We start from the raw sequence: 19864 nt of genomic DNA on the forward strand, positions 1-19864 counted from the left end.
AATCAAAATTTACATATTTTAGTTAAATTACTATTACTTGTTCATATTCTAAAGTTAAATTGATAAACAGAATTGTATGATGCTGCAAAAATACAAACATGTTTTATGCAAATTGATTCACAATTGTTTTTAACTAACCTGTATATGCTCTGATTCATGGGCATTATGTATCCAAATCTAGGACAATCTCAGTGCAAAAAAAAAAGTTCCCACTACTTTCAAAGGAATAATTTACTTTCATTAACAGAAAGTACAAATACTGTCATGCGCTGAGGCTAATGAAGAGTTGCACGAACTGGCAACATAGAATGTCAGACAGTGAGGAACAATAATCGGAGGGCACAGCGGGACCACAATAGCGGTCTGGGCTCAGGGTCACATTGCTTACCCCTGTCTGCTCATCCGTCCTGGATCCTAGCTCTCCTTGACTGTTGCTCCCGTTGCGTGCGTCCGAAATGGAGTATGCAGATAGTTGAAGATGAATTGGCGCCACAGCAGTAAGTAAGTCAGAGTTCACTGAAGTTCCGGTATTGAAAAAGCTTTATTGATACATGGCACACACTAGGCAGCAGGCTAACATCACCTCCTCCTCCTCTACGCGTTTCACGCTGTAATGCGGTCGTCTTGGAGTAGGGGAGGTGACTACTAACAAATACACACAGAATGCCTGCTCAGCCCGCCGAAAAGAAACAAAATGTATTCTTCCTAGAGTGGTGCTGTCAGGGTATACATATATTGGATTACACGACAGAGAGAAAGAACCCTATAGGGACGCACACTAAACTCTACTAATAGAAAAATAAATACATTTTATTAATAATTACATAAGATACGAACGTGAACACAGATAAAAAAGCGCTAGCACAGCATATGACTCAATCATGCAACAATAACGACTCCAGTGTGTAGAGCCGGAAAAGGTATATCTGGTAAGTAGCATACACTGTATACAGGCGCATATAAATGTGCGTTGTGTTGCTAGTATACAGATTAGCTACTGGTATAGGTCTCCTGTACCTCAAAAGTAGTACCTAGGTATAACCGTGTCAGATGGAGTTGACACATGAGTATTTGTAGATACACTGTGTACATGGAGGTATCTGGAGATGGACGAGTGTGACCAGCTCAGTTGCTGTTAAAGGTAAGTAACACATCCACTCTTTTGATAGCATACACTCAGAGCACATGAACCCCTGATATTAAGGTGTACATACGTAATTAATCATGAGGTTAATCCAGGGATATGCTTGGTGACCCTGTCCATTCAAAATCAAGGGGATAGGGAGAGGAGATAGGCCACAGAGTCTGTAAAGTAAAAGATTCAAACTGAGCAGCAAAATAATACCCTTTGAGAAAGTGCTGGTATCTTAGTAATCAGCACTTCAATTATGATATATCACGGGATAAAGGTGGCTATACGTCAGACTTTGCTCTATGGTCAGAGAGGTCTTAGAGTGAAAGACGTAATGATATGAACCTGTCCTGTTCTATAGCCCTTAAAGATAAGGCTACTATATCTTCATTAGGTACAAAGGTCCTGCAGTCCTATCTCCACTAGTGGATACCACGTATGGCCCACATCTTAGTTAAATAACTAGGAGGTAAGAGCATTAAGGAATCGCTGCTGTGCATAGAATCCGGAGCTACCGCTCCAGTCGCACGGATGACGTCAGTGTGAAAGTCATAACCCAAGGTGTACATACCTTCCCATGTCCTTCCCTTCCTTTCTTTCCCCCAACCTCCTTCTTGCCCAATGTTTCTGGAGACTTGTTTATTATTCTTGCACAATATGTTACCATTTATTATTTTGGTGCATTTAGTTGAAGATTAGACTTGTACTTTTTATCCATGTAGCAATCTTTATGTGTCCAGATTTGAAGTGTTACTCCGTTTTTTTTATATTAAGCCCTTGTATTTTGTGCTGTGGTTTGACATATTTTTTTTTAGAGGTTTTTCTTATAATTTAATCCTCTAGGTATGTACATTATCAATGGTAACGGACATATGGTCTGTACCATAGATGTCAGTGCTGGTTAATCATTTACTTGCATATACGTTGATTGCTTCTGCGATATACACAGCTGATGCAGGGCTAATTAGCCCCGGTTCACGGGCTTTTTAATTTAAATATTGGGTTTTGTAGTCACCTCCCCTACTCCAAGACGACCGCTTTACAGTGTGAAACTCGTAGAGGAGGAGGAGGTGATGTTAGCCTGCTGCCTTGTGTGTGCCATGTATCAATAAAGCTCTTTCAATACCGGAACTTCAGTGAACTCTGACTTACTTACTGCTGTGGCGCCGATTCATCTTCAACTATCAACTTTCATTAACATGATGCTTTTTGCCGTTTTAATCATATTCATTTTGAGGAGTCATGACATATCTAAATGGGAGACTATTACTGGGAGTTACTTGATTGCAACACCAAAAAAATAATAACTGCACTTATTATTGTATAAAGTAACACATTTCTAACTGGTCTCGTTGCCTCTCAGCTTTTACCCTTGCAACACTTTCAAACTGCTGCAGTTAGAATAGTGTTACCAGGGGCAAATTGGTCCGTCGGATATTGGCCAAATGTCTGGTGGGCGGGTGGGCCTGTGGGCTGATGCCACAGCACGCCTGCAGCAACGGCCCACAGCACGCATGGGTCGGTGCTGTTCTATTCATCATGGTTACAGAAGCCCTGCACTTTTCCCCACAACAATTAAACTGATTGCCAGTGGGGAGAGCGGGGCCTCTATAAGAGAGCAGGCCTCCAAGGTCGGCGTCACAGCATCATGTGATGCTGCATCATGATGCGATGTCACATGGTGACGTGTTGCCGTGACAATGTGCCGTCATGTGACACAGCATGTCATGATGTCGCAGGTGGAGGCTCGTCAGATAAGTGAAATGCCTGGGCCACATTTCCCTTCCAATCCGCCCCCGAGTGTCACCATGATATAGATTACTTTCTACTCCTCCCCTACTTGTTTCATTTAGTTGATTTAAATTCCACATACAAAGATTATTCAGTTGCAGATTTAGGGGATGAAATACATTATCAATAAAAATGTGGTGCAAAGGATTGTGTCGTTCTTATCTTACTTCAAAGTCTCAAGGTCTTTGCTCTAAGTTTTGCACTGTGTATGTCAGCTTGCTATTTACGGGGAGTTAATAAGAGGAGATACATGATACACAGTTTATAATCAGATGTATCAAATTGCACATCAAATTATTATCATGGATTTGTCTCCAAAAAATATTTCAAGATTAGCAAAAACTTTTCTAGCTAACATTTTGCATCACGTCTTATATTTGAAGTGAACACAAGTAGAAAATCAAGCAATGTGTCAAAACGATATTCTATTTGTACTTTCTTTACTTTGATACTTTCCTCCCTAATCTTTTGCTAAGACGCTACTCACCTCTTTAACTGTGCAAAGATTTCTCATCATGCCTAAAGTCTCTCACATGCTACAGTATACTCTATTCCTGGAAATTTCTTCCCTTCAGAGATCACAAAGCTCACTCTTTCCATCTTCAAGACACAGTTGAAAAGCCACCTTTGAAAGTATTTAAGTTAGTGCAGATGTAGCCCATTTAACTTTTTTGCAGCCGGAAATTACCTGAGAAAACCGACCTCAGCAATCCCCAGCTACTGGTAAAGAAGTCGCTTCATTAAAATGCCGCCAGGCTAAAAGGCCCCAGGGAATGTGAGTTGGGCTACATTTGTATTTAAATACTAATAAATACAGCCTCTCAACAAATGCACCTGTACACTGTTCCATGCTCTATTGTACGTAAGGCTGCGCTTATAGTGATGGCACCGGCGACGTGACCGTCGCGTCAAAACAAATGCATTGTCGCCATCATCCACGCTTATAGTGCACGCAATGCCGACACAGTGACGAAGCGACAGTGCTACCAAAAATTTGGTAGTCACTGATATTTGTTTTTTTCGGTACGGTCTTCCCTTGCGGCCAATCAGGAGCTTCTTCGTCCCTCTGCCTTCCCCCTTTATGACTTCGCTGGCCTTGTAGCCAGTGACGTTGCATGGCGATGGCGACAGGTGATGTCATCAGTCGCGTCGCCGTTGCCGGCACTATAAGCGCGGCCTAACACTAATATGTATTCCTGCTGTTTACATGTCTCTTATACCACCAGTGCGACTGAGATTCAATTTTCCTTATGATAGAGTAACATGGAGCAAAAAAGGTGAAGAATAATATAGATTAATAAACAGAAGCATTGAATTTTGTGAAATAAAAAGTTAAACATGAAGGCAAAAAAATGAGAACTCTTCTAGAAAAATCGTTGTTTGTTTATAACCCAACTGCATCCAAAACGTTCAAGCATTGTCTGAGAAGCTCAGTTCTATAGTGCTTACAGTATACAACCTTTGTATGTCCCAAAGTAAAACAAATATCATACAGGCTCATGTTTCATTTTAGCAAACTGTGAATTCATACAGTATATTGTATACTTAGCGGTTTTTAACAGATCACTGTGCTGTGTCAGTGCCAATAAGTCATGAATATTTTGTAACAGTGCTTTATACATTAACTTCTGTTGTCTTTGTAAGACTCACTAAGTAAAAAAGGAAAAAAGAAAAACCGGCGCCTTACAAGTCCAATTAAATATATGGAATGTCCAAACGTTACGTGAATAGTCCCAACAGTGTCCTCTGGCATATGGGCAGTGGAGGTTTTGATGTGCAGCTCCCACCGTGCATAAATGAAATATGTGGAGAGAAAACAAACAAAATTATGGTGCAGTATGCCAAACAATGTGTGCTGACATATAAGTCCAAAACAAATGACAACAAAACAAATAAAACCAGACAGACAAGACAAACACTAGCAAGGCTAATATGAATTAAAAGCTATTTAATAAACAACATAAAATAAAGGGTCACGGAAGACTATAAGATCGCAGCAGGTCCAGATGGCGTAAAATTGGGACCCTACTCACAAGATTCCAAGTCTTAACAGGCAATAGAGATGGCACCCCTGAGGAAGTGTGCGCATGCGCACGAAACGCGTTGGGAAGTTATCTTTTAGAGCTGCTTTTGGTAAAGGAAGACGTGAGCTACGCAGCTGATTCAGGCTTGGGAGAGAAGGAGCGCCGTTCCCGGAAGTTCCGCCTTCGTGTGACGTAACATCCGTCTGGAAGTCCCGCCTCCTAGTGACGTACCATGCGCCCCAAACAAGTGGGGAATCACAGGAAGGCTTTTCGGCTGCTACCGCAGATGACTAACAGCCCGGCCCCCATCTCTATTGCCTGTTATGACTTGGAATCTTGTGAGTAGGGTCCCAATTTTACTCCATCTGGACCTGCTGCGATCTTATAGTCTTCCGGAATCCTTTATTTTATGTTGTTTATTAAATAGCTTTTAATTCATATTAGCCTTGCTAGTGTTTGTATTGTCTGTCTGGTTTTGTTTGTTTTGTTGTCATTTGTTTTGGACTTATATGTCAGCACACATTGTTTGGCATACTGCACCATAATTTTGTTTGTTTTCTCTCCACATATTTCATTTATGCACGGTGGGAGCTGCACATCAAAACCTCCACTGCCCTTATGCCAGAAGACACTGTTGGGACTATTCACGTAACGTTTGGACATTCCATATATTTAATTGGACTTGTAAGGCGCCGTTTTTTCTTTTTTCCTTGTGTCATCTATTATCTGATTGTGCTATCAGTACGTACCAGACGGCCTAGCCTACCCAATCTAGGGTTCACAATTTATATTAGTGTGTATATTTCATTTTATTTAGCGCTGATTTACACCGTCTTTTTTGTTGTAAGACTCACTAAGTACCACGTCAGGCTACAAGTTTTCCCTGAATGTGTTTTATAATTTGATATGTAGAATAGGGATCACTGGAGCACCCCATATCAATAATTTTTAAATAGATGTGAAGATATCAGTGCTCCTCGTCTCCAGGGAGAGCCTGTAGATATCCCAATGTTGGTTTAACATAAAAAGAAAGATGAGTGGGCACTGCAGATTTCCAAATGTTATTGTTTATTGTGCCATGAGACTGACGGCTTGGCAGCCCACACAGCCTTTTGCGTGGTTATGCTGGCTGACTTTGTTGAACAATGAAGCCTGCTACAGTACATCTACTGTATGTAAGTTAAAAGTACCAAAAAAAAAAAAATACTGACATTTATAATAGATAATTTATTTTTTTAGTTTCTTAATGTGAAATCCCCTGCTAAAACTACAACCACTTCACCCATAATAGTTTCATTGCCTCCGAGGTCCTGAAACGTTTGATTGAGAAAATCTAATGCGTGTTTGTGGGACATCCTCTCATCCCAAACAATGATCTCGCACTCTTGAAGAACGTTGGCAGCTCCTGTTTTTTGCTAATGTTGCAAATTGGATTTTCGGAGTGACCAAGATGAAGTGGTAGCTTGAGGGTTGTTTGATCTGATCATGTAATTTGTGATGTCATTTGTGAATTGTATCCAAACATAGCCACAAACCTGCTCTTTGACCTCAGGAAGCATATTGAAACATGTGGTCACAATATCTTAAGAGGTGTCCAAATGCATAGCGAACAGAAACACAGACAAACAACTTTCCAAAATATATAGTAGATGTGTATAAGGTTCTTCCTATATGGTCAGTGCTACTTAAATTCATACATCTACAGTATACATCCATTTTAATACTACAGAAAATGACTGCTCAAATGTGATACAATACATCAGATATCTGCTGCACACCAAAAATGTGTGCCCTGCTTCTAATTTGGCTTGCTCAAATGTGATGGCATATATGATGACATTAATCACGTACCGCGTCTTGACAGCTAAGCACCTCTAGAATGCTGTTGAGTAAATCCACACAGAATTTCTTCTCTTTTATCTGGGGTTGCTCTGGTTTTCCTTGTTCTAACCATCCTTTCAATTCTTCGGTGATCATTGGAAGCAAAATGTCACGACATTCTAGAAACAAAAACAAAGGTCTATAAAAAAGCAATCTTTTTTGTATCGCTCCCCTTTATGAATTCGGCATAAAAGCAGTTTTTCTTTTACACTATATACATTTGTATCACCTGCAGCCACTTGCACATTACTTTTATTTGCTTAATTGTGCCTCAGGGTTCTTTTCTGTAAGATTACAACTTACCAAAAATGTTTTATACAGAAACAGCATGCCTTACGCTAAATTGAAATGCCAGAAAGAGCCTCAAGAGAAGTTTTGATGATCTTTCTATATTGTGTATACTCAGTAGCTAGATTCTGGCACCAGCTGTTACAAACTGAAGTTTCTCACAAGGCAGCTGTTTACTTTCACCATAAAAACATATGCTTTTCCCCCCCACTAATTTTACTGTGGTAGACCAGTCATAGGAAAATCTCTTATATCTTATTACAGAACCGGTGCAAGGGTATTTGGCACATTTAAAAAAATAATGTTATTATAGCCCCCTTCTCTCTCATCCCCTCTCTTCTCACCCCCCTACCAGTCCCCCTCTCTCATCTCCCTCCCGCTCCTCCTCTCACCCCCCTCCCACTCCTCAATACCCTCCTTCCTCTTCCTCTCACCCCCTCCTCTTCTTACTCTCTGACCCTCCGTCTCCTCTTCCTCTCTCACCTCCCTCCACTTTCTCTCCCCCTCCTCCCACTCTCTCTCTCACCCCGTCCTCTTCCCCTATTATCACCCCCTCCTTCTCTTCTTCTCCCACCCCCTCCTCTTCCTTTCTCCATATCTCACTTGGCTTTGGTGGAGCAGGGTAGCAGAGGAGGAGGACGGCGGGCAAGAAGCGGGAGAAGAGGACCGAGGAGGAGGACATCAGTCCATGGCAGGAGAAGAGGACGGAGAACGTCAGGAGCAGGGAAGAAGAGGAGGAAGGTGGCAGCAACAGGAGAAGAGGACTGAGGACCCTTGAAGCATAGCAGGATGGCCAGGGAAGAACTGCACTGTTGCAGCGGCAGACACCAGAAGTCAGTGAAGACTTCTGGGTTGAACCGCTAAGGTGCGCTCCTCCCCAATCTTCCTGTGCCACCATGCTCCACTCCCGTGGTCCTCAGTCCTTTTCTCCCACCGCCGCCTGACGTCCTCTTCCTCTGTCGCCCTGCTCCGCTCCTGCTGTCCTCCTCCTCTCCCAACGCTGGCCGCCGTCCTCCTCCTCTGTCCTCTTCTTCTGCAGCCGCCTGCCGTCCTTCTCCTCCTCTGCTGCCACCGCCAATTCCCCCCAAAATGTGCCACCCAAGGTGACCGCCTAAGTCACCTTGGGGAAGCAACGGCCCTGGGTATATGTTACGACAAACAGGTCACCTCACCAATATTTTTTGTAATGTTGCTTATTTCTTACACATACTGTACATTCAAGATTTAAAAAAGGGACAATGTTGTCGCAAGACCAATCAACATCACATTGAATACTATAATTAAATGTTACCATATTTATAAAATTAGTTCAGAGAACTGGAGAAAGTGGCTTACATTTTTTTGTGTGTGACTGCAAATGTTTATAAATTTATTAACATTTTATTGTACTTTAGAACAATTTACTGTATACAATATACTGTATGTAACCCCATTTTGGTACTACGAGGGCCTTAAGAGCTGCACCATGTGGGAACAAGCAGAATAACGTTCCCCTCCCATCACATGATATTGGGTGATTTGGCAGAGCCAAGTCTCGCCCACTTCTGCCTGGTTACAGTGATGTTACAGAAGGATATATATAGTGAGGGAGAAGGTTACATAGTTACATAGTTACATAGTAGATGAGGTGGAAAAAAGACATACGTCCATCAAATTCAACCTATGCTAAATTTAGACAACAGAAACTTTATCCTATATCTATACTTACTTATTGATCCAGAGGAAGGCAAACAAAAAAACCTCAGTGTCATATCATCCAATGATATCTCATAAGGGGAAAAATAAATTCTTTCCTGACTCCAAGAATTGGCAATCGGATTAATCCCTGGATCAACATCCTTCCCATGTATACTTATTTGGAATATCCCTGTATACCTTTCCTTTCCAAAAAGATGTCCAACCTTTTTTTGAACAAATCTATTGTATCTGCCATCACAGTCTCCATGGGTCATTAATTCCACATTTTAACTGCCCTTACTGTAAAGAACCTTTTTCTTTGTTGCTGGTGAAATCTCCTTTCCTTCAACCTTAAGGGATGGCCCGAGTCCTTTGTACTGCCCGTGGGATTGAATAGTTCTTTTGAAAGCTCCTTGTATTGTCTCCGAATATATTTGTATATAGTTATCATATCCCCTCTTAGACGCCTCTTTTCTAATGTAAATAAATCTAATTTAGCTAGCCTCTCCTCATAAGTTAGATTGTCCATCCCCTTTATTAATTTGGTGGCTCTTCTCTGCACTCTCTCTAGCTCCATAATGTCTTTTTTTAGGATTGGTGCCCAAAATTGTACTCCATATTCAATGTGTGGTCTTACTAATGCTTTGTAAAGGGGCATAATTATGTTTACTTCCCTTCCATCCATTGCCTGTTTAATGCAAGATAAGATCTTGTTTGCCTTTGAAGCTACTGCATGACTTTGGGCACTATTGCCAAGCCTGCTGTCTACAAGCACTCCTAAATCCTTCTCCATCAAGGATTCCCCCAATTTATCCCCATTTAATTTGTAAGTCGCCTTTTTAATCTTGCATCCCAAATGCATAACCTTACATTTATCTGTATTAAACCTCATCTGCTATTTATCTGCCCACGTTTCCAGTCTCTCCAGTTGAGGGAACTCAAGTTCCTGGAGGAGTTCTAGTACAGGAGCTTCTCTGTGAATAGTGTAAATATGTACAGTGTATAGATGGGTCTATTACAGTGTAGGGATCCCCTTTCTTGTTTTGTAGTTAGGGACAGTGTCCTACCCAGATAGTGTCCATAGGAATGGCTTCATACTACTCTCGTTTCACATGGAAGAAGCATATTCCTAGACGGGGTTCCCCAAGCCGCAGCTCTGATGCATAGTAGGATCAACCCAACTGGAGGGTCCGTAGCTAAGTCCAGCACTAAAGGTCACAAGGTGGCATTCAGTATCCATGATGGGGACACTAATTACAGCCCGAGAGTGTAGTATACGGCACAAGAGATGAAACGCTATCGATGCTATACAGAAGAGAGATCGTTTAGGAAGCTCATCATGAGCCAAGCCTTAGTACATCCCTAGTGGGCCCATATTGGGGCAACTAGGGAAGTGCATACAGACAGTACAAATTGTGAATATACCTAAGAATATACCAGAGAGTCTATATATAATAAAGTGTATATTGTGACGGAGCACTTATCAACGGCGATTAATAAAACTCCTGTTTGCATGAATAACGTTCCTGGCATCCATCATTGCATTATCTACTCCTAGCTTGTATAGATCCAGCACCCTGACAAGGTAACTGTCTATGCACGCTCTGTAAATAAACACTTGATGTAAGCTCCTTAGGAGCTGCGCAACGAGGGTTACAGTATGTGTATATGCTGAAAGGTTATAAGGTTTCCTCAAAATAATCCATTATGCTTTTGTCAGAAAGTGATGTCACTATGAGATGGCAAATTTAAAAAGTAATGGTACTCCTTACTAGAGATTGGCGAATTTTCCATCTCAATCAGTGACAGTAACTGACCTGTGTAAGTCTTGCGAAAGATCACAACTCAGTCCCCCAAAGCTATTGCTCAGTGCTGTTTTTTCTAAAACACACAAGCAGTTTCGTACCCTCCCCCCGTCTTTGTTTTTCTTTTGCTATCTTTTTATTTTGAGTAAGTGTAGTGAACATGACTGCTTTATACCGACGCCAGACGAAAGAGGCTCTGATAACGTGTGATGAGCGTGATCTTCAAAATCTGGGTAAAAATAAAGAGGAGCTAATACAAATCTTGCCAGAAAATGATAGAAAGCAAGATGCTGCCATGGGCCAGGATGACCACAGCAGTGGAACTGAGGCAGGCTTATCCCTGAAAATTGCCCACAGATCAAGAAACCTAGGACTGTCATATTCCGAGGACTCCAGCAGTTCTCAGCCTGTCAGTGCCCTGGATGTATACTTGCAAACTACTCTCAAGTACCTGGGACCAGAAGATGACGCAATGTGGTTGCAGCTCAGCACCCAGTTCCAAGAGCACGAGGCTGACAGAGAAAGAGAAAGATGAGCTTCAGAAAGCGAAGCAGCGAGATATGCTGCAGAATGTGAGGATGCGAGGGAAAGATACGCTGCGGACCTAAGGCACCACCTGGAACTTGCCAAGCTCCAGAAGGCATCGTCAGCACCAAAAAGCAGGGAGTACAGCCCATCAAAATCCCATATGCAGCATTTCCCAAGCCTGGAAAAGATAGGGAGCAGGACACTTTCCTGTGAGGTTTTGAAAAAAACCTGCAGGCAGCATCATTTGCCTCGTGATTAGTGGGCAAAGTATCTCATGCCCCAATTGAATAACAGAGCCCTGAATGTCTTCACTGATCTTTCTGCACACTTTGACAAAAGATTATGAGGCCATCAAAGCAGCATTGCTGTACCATTTCAATATCACCCCTGAAATCTACAAGAAAAAGTTTAGACCCTTTCAGCACAGTTGTACCGGCAGTTTTTCTGAGCTGGGGAGGCGTCTGACATCTTTGTGAAAGCAGTGGGTTGCTGGGCTGGAAATGTAAAGCTTTGCTGGGTTTTTGGATCTCGTAATTCATGAGCATTTTTCAACCCTGTGCCCACCTGAAGTGAGGGAGTGGGATAAGGACAGTGGGACAATTTGGCCTTCATTTCCTATATGTAGAATACATCATCATGCAATTAATGGAAAACTAAAAGTGGGTTTTACAGTTTAAATGGATATAAAATTAGATATGAACTGTTAAAGCAGCAATACATGCTGCATTACCTTTAAAAGTAAAATAATAATTAATTACAGGTTTGTAGCAGGGAGTTTCCAGAGCTGAACTGTATTAATTTCAGCCCCATGATCCCCCTGATTTCAGAGATACCTACAGCCTTAGGGGTCCGGTATGTCTGCAGCCAAGGAAATTGTGTGCTTAACAAAATAGCGGCTTTAAATGTCCTGTGTCAAGCGGGCCAATAGGAAGCCGCGATGTCATCCATTGTGGCTTCCTATTGGCCTGCGTAATTGGGACATTTAAATTGCACAGGGATACTGGCACCGCTAAGGAGGTAAGTATCTCTTGAAGCAGTGGGCCCCCAGAGCGGAATTTAACACAGTTTAGCTTCGGAGACCCCTTGCTTTAACCCTGTAAAAAAATACAATGCAGCTTGTAGTGTGGCTTTAAAATAGTTCTTCATTTAGTTAATAGGATGCATGATAATAATCATAATAATTATTGTAATAAAATAATGATGTAAATAAGAGGCTTCTTAAAAATACCTGATTTCTAAAATCTCCATGGCAGCACCAAATACATTTAAAACAAAAGCACATTTTTTTTTAAATAGGAAAAAAAAACCAGATTAAGAAAAAAGGTCAATTTAAATGTAGTATGATGATACAGCAGGATACTTGGAACACATTATGGGTAAAACAACACAACTGATGAAAAGCTTCAATTAGCATTTACCAACTTGTTTACTTATCAAATATTTACCCAGTACAGATTTTAAAAATGTAATTAGGAAATAACATTATCATTAAAGTGTGAAGAACTGTGGGGTTTCTGGATAAGGTATCCAATCAGAAGCTTAATCACTTTTTCATGCAACAGTATATGGCAATATGAGCTAAATTAAATGAATATATTAGATTTATTAGATGAATTAGATGCATAGATTAGATTCTTATTAGGTCGTTTTTTTGCTAGGATCAAGCAATTTGTAAAAACAGATCAGAGCTACAGTATATACCAATTCAAGATCTAAAAACGACAAAAACACCAGATTTTTTTTATAATGAATTATCTATGCAGAAAATTCTCATGGAAAGACATCTCCTCTGCATGCACTTTCAGCCAATTTAATTCCACATGGGTTGGAAATTCACAGGCAGAAATCTGGTTTCCCCGAGATAGACAAATTTGGTTATTTGGTCTATTGCACATTCTTTTCTTCTTCCTTCTCCTCTTCATTTTCTTTCTCCTCTTCTTCCTCTTCCTCCTCCAGCAAAATACAACATTTGCCTACCTTGAGGAGACAAGATATCGGTCTGTGGCTTTCTTAACAATATGTAAAAAAACAGAAAAGCCGGCGCCTCCAAAATGGAAAAGATAAAACTGACCAAATAGAGTCCAAGGGTATATGGAATGGAGTACCGAGGGGAATCTTCAGTGAAGTCTCATAGACAGACAAACAAACATAAAAAACAAAAACGAAAAAGACAAAAGATCATAGTGCAACTAAACAAGACCAATATATACAAACAAATACTGAAAAGATTGGCAAAGAGATAATCACAAATATAATGCAATTAAATAAAATATTAATAAAACAACAGACACATGAATGTAGGGCTAAAGACACTAATAAGTTGAATCATCCGGTAGGAGTAAATTTAAAATCCTACTTATAGGACAGGGGAAGTGCAAAAAGACCACCCTACGCGTTTAGTGACGTCAGTCATGCCCCTGACGAAGTAGGGTGGTCTTTTTGCTCTGGCTTGGACATGCATCATCCTCTCCCGTCTGTGCACTGCTGTTTCCTGACTGCTCTTCAGCTCCCAGAGCCTCACTGTTCTCTCGAGCGCTTCCCCTGTCCTCGCGCTGTGGTGTGACGTCACCGACACACCGCGTGACCTGCGGGCTTGTGCGTCCAGTGGCGGCAACTCCACTAACAGCGTGTAGCCCTGGTCCCCCCTCGGGGTACCTCTCACCCACCTGGAAGGTCTGCGTGAGTGGCTACAGCGGTCGCCCTTGAAGTGTGGACTCTTGGAAGCTGTGCTGCTGTGTTCCATCTCTGCAGAAGCTCTGGTCTGGATTCAAAGACAGTTGCTATGGGTTTTTATTCTTCAGCTCTGCTGTAAGTAGGATTTTAATTTTACTCCTATCGGTTGATTCAACTTATTAGTGTCTTTAGCCCTACATTCATGTGTCTGTTGTTTTATTAATATTTTATTTAATTGCATTATATTTGTGATTATCTCTTTGCCAATCTTTTCAGTATTTGTTTGTATATATTGGTCTTGTTTAGTTGCACTATGATCTTTTGTCTTTTTCGTTTTTGTTTTTTATGTTTGTTTGTCTGTCTATGAGACTTCACTGAAGATTCCCCTCGGGACTCCATTCCATATACCCTTGGACTCTATTTGGTCAGTTTTATCTTTTCCATTTTGGAGGCGCCGGCTTTTCTGTTTTTTTTACTGTTTGTATTGGTTTGTGTACACCTTTTTTGCCTAGGCAGCCCCCACTTTAAGTTTAAAGTGTACTTACTGTATGTGTGTCACTTATAGTGTCATCTATTTTCATTCACTGCATTAGCGCTGTTTTCACTGCTCTTCCCTTTTTTCTGGACAATATGCCATCTTGCACATTTATAAATAAACCGAGAATGTGCAGGTTTGTTTAATTTGCATACAAATTTGGCATATTACATGGAAATGCACTGCCAGAAACAAATTACTGTATCTCTTAGAAAGCTATTTTTGGACATGGTTACTGCATAATGAATACAGTAAATATGCCATTCTGTGCAAACATTCCTGTTATTGCAGCGTAAAGAATAGGCCCCTAAAGCTTTCTGTGTTTCTCTTTCCCCTTACCTGACAATTTAGTAACTAAGAACACTAAAAGACTAAAAAGTCTAGTGTTACCAATGTTCTGTGAATGAGAAATCATTGCAGAGTGCACTGAAGTTGTAATAACATTTTTACTGTCTGTGTTAGATGCATACTACCATTTTCTCATAAAACTTTAGATTTTCTGATATAACAATAACATGGCAGGAAAGAGGAATTTAACTTTAGTTATTTCAAAGGTTTCTTGTGGACAGTGTCAATTATGCTGATGGTCTTAGCAAAGTAGACAAGTGTTTGATTTAATAATTGTAACATTTGTGGCCAAAGCTGAGCATGTTTGCCAAGTGAGATGAACTTCAGAATAAGCTGCTATTTCACGCTGTTTTCAAACATGCTCAAATCATATGTCTGATAGGCAGTATTTCCCTGTGTATTTCCCATATCAATAGCATTCTGGAAGAGAAACACCATTCTAAAGGGCAGATCCACAATGGTGAGTTGGCCTATATAGACTAAAGTTGGATTCTTTATAACACCTATAGTATGCACTAAAGAAAACAATATAACGTTAACCCAGTGCTACTCCTTAAATCAGTGGTGCCTAAAATGGGGGGCACGAGACTTTATTGGGGGGGCGCGGCGGTTACAGAGGCCCTGCGCTGAGAGCACGAGGCCTCTGTAAATTTACTTACTGGCTTCAGTCCACGCGTCTCCATGGCAATGTGGCGTCAAATAACGCCCGTTACCATGGAGACGTGACGTCAAATGACGCCGCTGGTCACATGATGAGACATCACATGACCCCGCAGCGTCATTTCATGCTTCATTGGAGGTAAGGTGGGGCACAACTGAGGAGGAGAGCAGGCAGGGGGGGCGCAGCACAGGAAGTTTGTGCACCCCTGCCCTAAATAACAGATGATTATTTTGTTTCTGGCAGTTAGTGCTAATGAAAAACAGATGCTCCCCCTAACGTTGCACGTTATTTAAGTTATGATTCCAACATTATTCCACCATTATCGTCTATTCGTTTATATATATATATATATATCAAACAAAAAGAAGGGGGCTGAGCTGCGCCTCTGCTAATGATTGCTGGTATACAGTGTGACTCACTAGGAGTAAAACACTGTATAATAGGTATATAATCTAATGAAATATGAATAAGATAAATTAAAAATAATAGAATAAATAATATAAATAAATCAAATGCAATAAAATAAAACCTATAGCTAAGCAATAAAAGCAAGATATAAACGATCATACAACAAATGAATATCTCCACAAATGGGAAAAAAAGGAGGGGGGGTATAAAAACCAGTCCTCAGAATAGTCCAATAAGTCCAATAAATTCTGGTATAGAGGGTCTCCGGCTGCTCTCAAAGTGGACAACCACATCCACAGGGAATCTAGAAGAAAAGGGGGAAGAGAGAGCGCACACCCATAGCGTAAAATTGTAACATTTAATGAGGGAAAGGGAGAGGGGGGGATAAAAATTGCACTTACAAAGGTACAATATAAAAAAGCATTCTGTGATATATAATCACCACCATCCGGTTTAGAACTGCAGCCTCATATTCTGTGCAGTCCCAGGATGACGTCCCAGTCCAAGTCCAGGGTAGTTATTCTCCTTTGCATCAGTGGGGGAGTCCTGTAGAGTAGCTATGAGCTGGGAAGCCTCTGCAACAATCGCGCGGGTCAATGGGTCCCAACGCGCGGTGATGACGTCAGTGTCATGCGTCTGACGTGATGACGCTTCCTGACGCGTTTCGTCACACAACGGGCGACTTTCTCAAAGGGAAGTCAGGAGAGGGGAAAGGTCCGGTATTATATACCCTGTCTGCTGATAGATTGACTAATTCCAAACCCCTCTCAGCTGTGGCGGTACTTGTTTCAGTGCATACAATCGCAGTGCCTGTTAATTAAGTTGGAACTATGGGGACCAGCGGAGTAATATACTAAGGATACAAAAATGCATGCTCATAATAAGGAAATTAGTAATTGGTAGTTAGAAAACAAAATAGACCGCCGCTTGCATAGATTGGTGACACATAAACCTTCAACAACATATTAACATTTCCAATAACTCAATTGCGATTGATATTGAAAATACCAATTGTCCAAACCAATATAAAATATATGTAAAAGGCTCAATATATCAATAAATGTGTGTACCTATAAAGTGGATAATCATACCAATACCCACACGAGAGCCCTACCTGTCTAAAACAAGTTAGACATAGGTGAATAAAACTGATTACATAAAAAAATGATTACATAAAAAAGATTACATAAAAAACTGAAGAACAGAGGTGTAATTATTGACAGTAAGAAGCACAGCAGGAGAGCATTGTGACAATTATAAAACTTCATACTAATCTATAATGTCTATCCTAGGTCCAGCAATGAAGCAGACATCTAGGAGGGAGGTATAAGCCACGAACAAAGAAGATGACAGGAAGTGAACCACTAATGGAGTAGCTGTATCTAGTGAACAATGTGAAGTGCAGTGATAAATTGTGTTGAAATATATAGAACCTTAATAGGTAATATTGTGCTGGTCAATGGCGTGAGCTACCACTCAAAGGAACCAAATTGTGCATGATATTAGAAAAGACTAATGGGTGTGATACTATCTAAAGTGTATGATGAATATATTAAAAAGTGAAAAATAATAATTATTTGATATATATATACCTTGTATATATAAGTGAACTAATTACAATAAATGTGTATTTACCCAAAAATCTAAATCCTATAAAGTATTATGAAATGAAGTGATGAGTGATGGGGGGAAAGTCGCCCGTTGTGTGACGAAACGCGTCAGGGAGCGTCATCACGTCAGACGCATGACACTGACGTCATCACCGCGCGTTGGGACCCATTGACCCGCGCGATTGTTGCAGAGGCTTCCCAGCTCATAGCTACTCTACAGGACTCCCCCACTGATGCAAAGGAGAATAACTACCCTGGACTTGGACTGGGACGTCATCCTGGGACTGCACAGAATATGAGGCTGCAGTTCTAAACCGGATGGTGGTGATTATATATCACAGAATGCTTTTTTATATTGTACCTTTGTAAGTGCAATTTTTATCCCCCCCTCTCCCTTTCCCTCATTAAATGTTACAATTTTACGCTATGGGTGTGCGCTCTCTCTTCCCCCTTTTCATATATATATATATATATATATATATATATATATAAACGAATAGACGATACCGTTCTGTGGCTAACGAAATGCTTTTATTTGTGCGATCTCTCCTTCCGGTGGTGTTACATTGGATAAAGCAAAAAAGGGTTTTACTTAAAAACAGTGCATCTTGGAATGTATCTGTAAGGAAATAGGGAACACGTCCTTTGCGACGTGTTCCCTCCTTACCTGTGTCTGCACAGACCTCCGCACTGGCACCAATGCATGCGCACACCCCCGCTCTGGTTTCAGAGCGCGTGCGCGCGCGTAGCTCTTCTAGGACTGCCACAGAGCTTGGCTCTGCCAACCCCCCCCCCCCCAAGACGCTCACGTGACGTCATGCACCGCTCCCCAGCTGCGCGGCAACTAATTCCTTGCAACTTGTCTTCTGCAGCCTATCGCGGCTCCCGCTGGGGCCGCACCTCCGCTCCGCCTCTTGTCCCATTGGTTCCTGCTTCCTATTTATACCCTGTTCATGCTCAGAGTCATTGCTGAGCATAACTCTTGTGACCTTGTGTTCCTGTGTTCTGTTTTGCCTTGCTACTGTCATGCTACTTCCTTGCTAGTGCTTTGCTGCTGTTTCTCTGTTGCTTTCTTGTGTACCGACCTGGCTTGATTATAGGACCCCCTCTGGATAAAGAACTCGCCTGCACTATTGGACTCCCTCTGGATAAAGACTTCGGCTTGATTCTGACTATCCGCACCTCTCCATCCCTGACCTCGGCTTTCGGACAATCTACCACTCTCCTGGCTCCAACCATAGACTACGGCACACGGACACTGACCATCCCAATGGCTCCACCCCATGGATCTCGGCAAGTACTCTCACTAACCCATTCTCTCCAACCCAGGCCCGGCTACGCTGACTATCAACCCTCCAGGCGTGGTCCCGCTGTTGTGGGTGCGTTGTCTTGTACTTTCCCACCTCAGTACCGGGGTCCCACCTTGTTCATGTTGAGCACAAGCGTTACAGTATCTGACAGGCCTATCCCTCGATTTATGACTTAAGGTGTTAAATGGTCCCTGAATGTTAGTGATGTAAGGGTGTATGTGTATGTGTGCATGTGTGTATATGTATGTGTGTGTATGTATGTGTGGTGTGTTCGTTAGCCACAGAACGGTATTGTCTATTCGTTTTTGATTATTAAGCTCGGCTAACATGGTACAGATATATATATATATATATATATATATATATATATATACATATATCAGTACCGTGTTAACCGAGCTTAATATATATATACACACAGTTAGGTCCGGAAATAATTGAACACTGACACGATTTTCATAATTTTGGCTCTGTACGCAACCACAATGGATTTGAAATGAAACAACTGAAATGCAATAGAAGTGCAGACTTTCAGCTTTAATTCAAGGGGCTGAACAAAAATATTGTATGAAACGTTTAGGAATTGCAACCATTTTCATACACAGTTCCCTAATTTCAGTGGCTCAAATGTAATTGGACACATTAATACAATCATAAATAAAATGTTAATTTTTAATACTTTGTCGAGAATCCTTTGCAGGCAATGACTGCTTGAAGTCTGGAATGCATGGACATCACCAAACGCTGGGGTTCCTCCTTTGTGATGCTTTGCCAGGCCTTTACTGCAGCTGTTTTCAGTTGTTTTTTGATCGTGGGTCTTTCTGCCTTAAGTTTTGTCTTCAGCAAGTGAAATGCATGCTCGATCAAGTTGAGATCAGGTGCTTGACTCGGCCATTGCAGAATATTCCACTTCTTTGGCTTAAAAAACTCCTGGGCTGCTTTCACAGTATGTTTTGGGTCATTGTCCATCTGTAAAGTGAAGCGCCATCCAATCAACTTTGCTGAATTTGGCTGAATCTAAGCAGACAATATATCCCTATACACTTTAGAATTCATCCGGCTGCTTCTGTCTTCTGTCACATCATCAATAAACACTAGTGACCCAGTGTCATTGTAAGCCATGCATGCCCATGCCATCACACTGCCTCCATCATGTTTTACTGATGATTTGGTATGCTTCAGATCATGAGCCA

General features: G+C 41.3%; 1 protein-coding gene across 1 annotated transcript in view; it reads right to left on the bottom strand.

Moving 5' to 3' along the window:
• The window catches only part of DOCK2 (dedicator of cytokinesis 2), a 1423644-nt gene that overhangs the window by 795751 nt on the left and 608029 nt on the right, over positions 1-19864 (bottom strand). Inside the window, exon 26 of the mRNA XM_075599153.1 lies at positions 6799-6947. Within this exon, the coding sequence (XP_075455268.1) occupies positions 6799-6947 (149 nt within the window). The remainder of the gene's footprint in view (positions 1-6798; positions 6948-19864) is intronic.

The sequence above is a fragment of the Ascaphus truei genome, chromosome 5 (genome assembly GCF_040206685.1).
Source record: "Ascaphus truei isolate aAscTru1 chromosome 5, aAscTru1.hap1, whole genome shotgun sequence".
Lineage (NCBI taxonomy): Eukaryota > Metazoa > Chordata > Amphibia > Anura > Ascaphidae > Ascaphus > Ascaphus truei.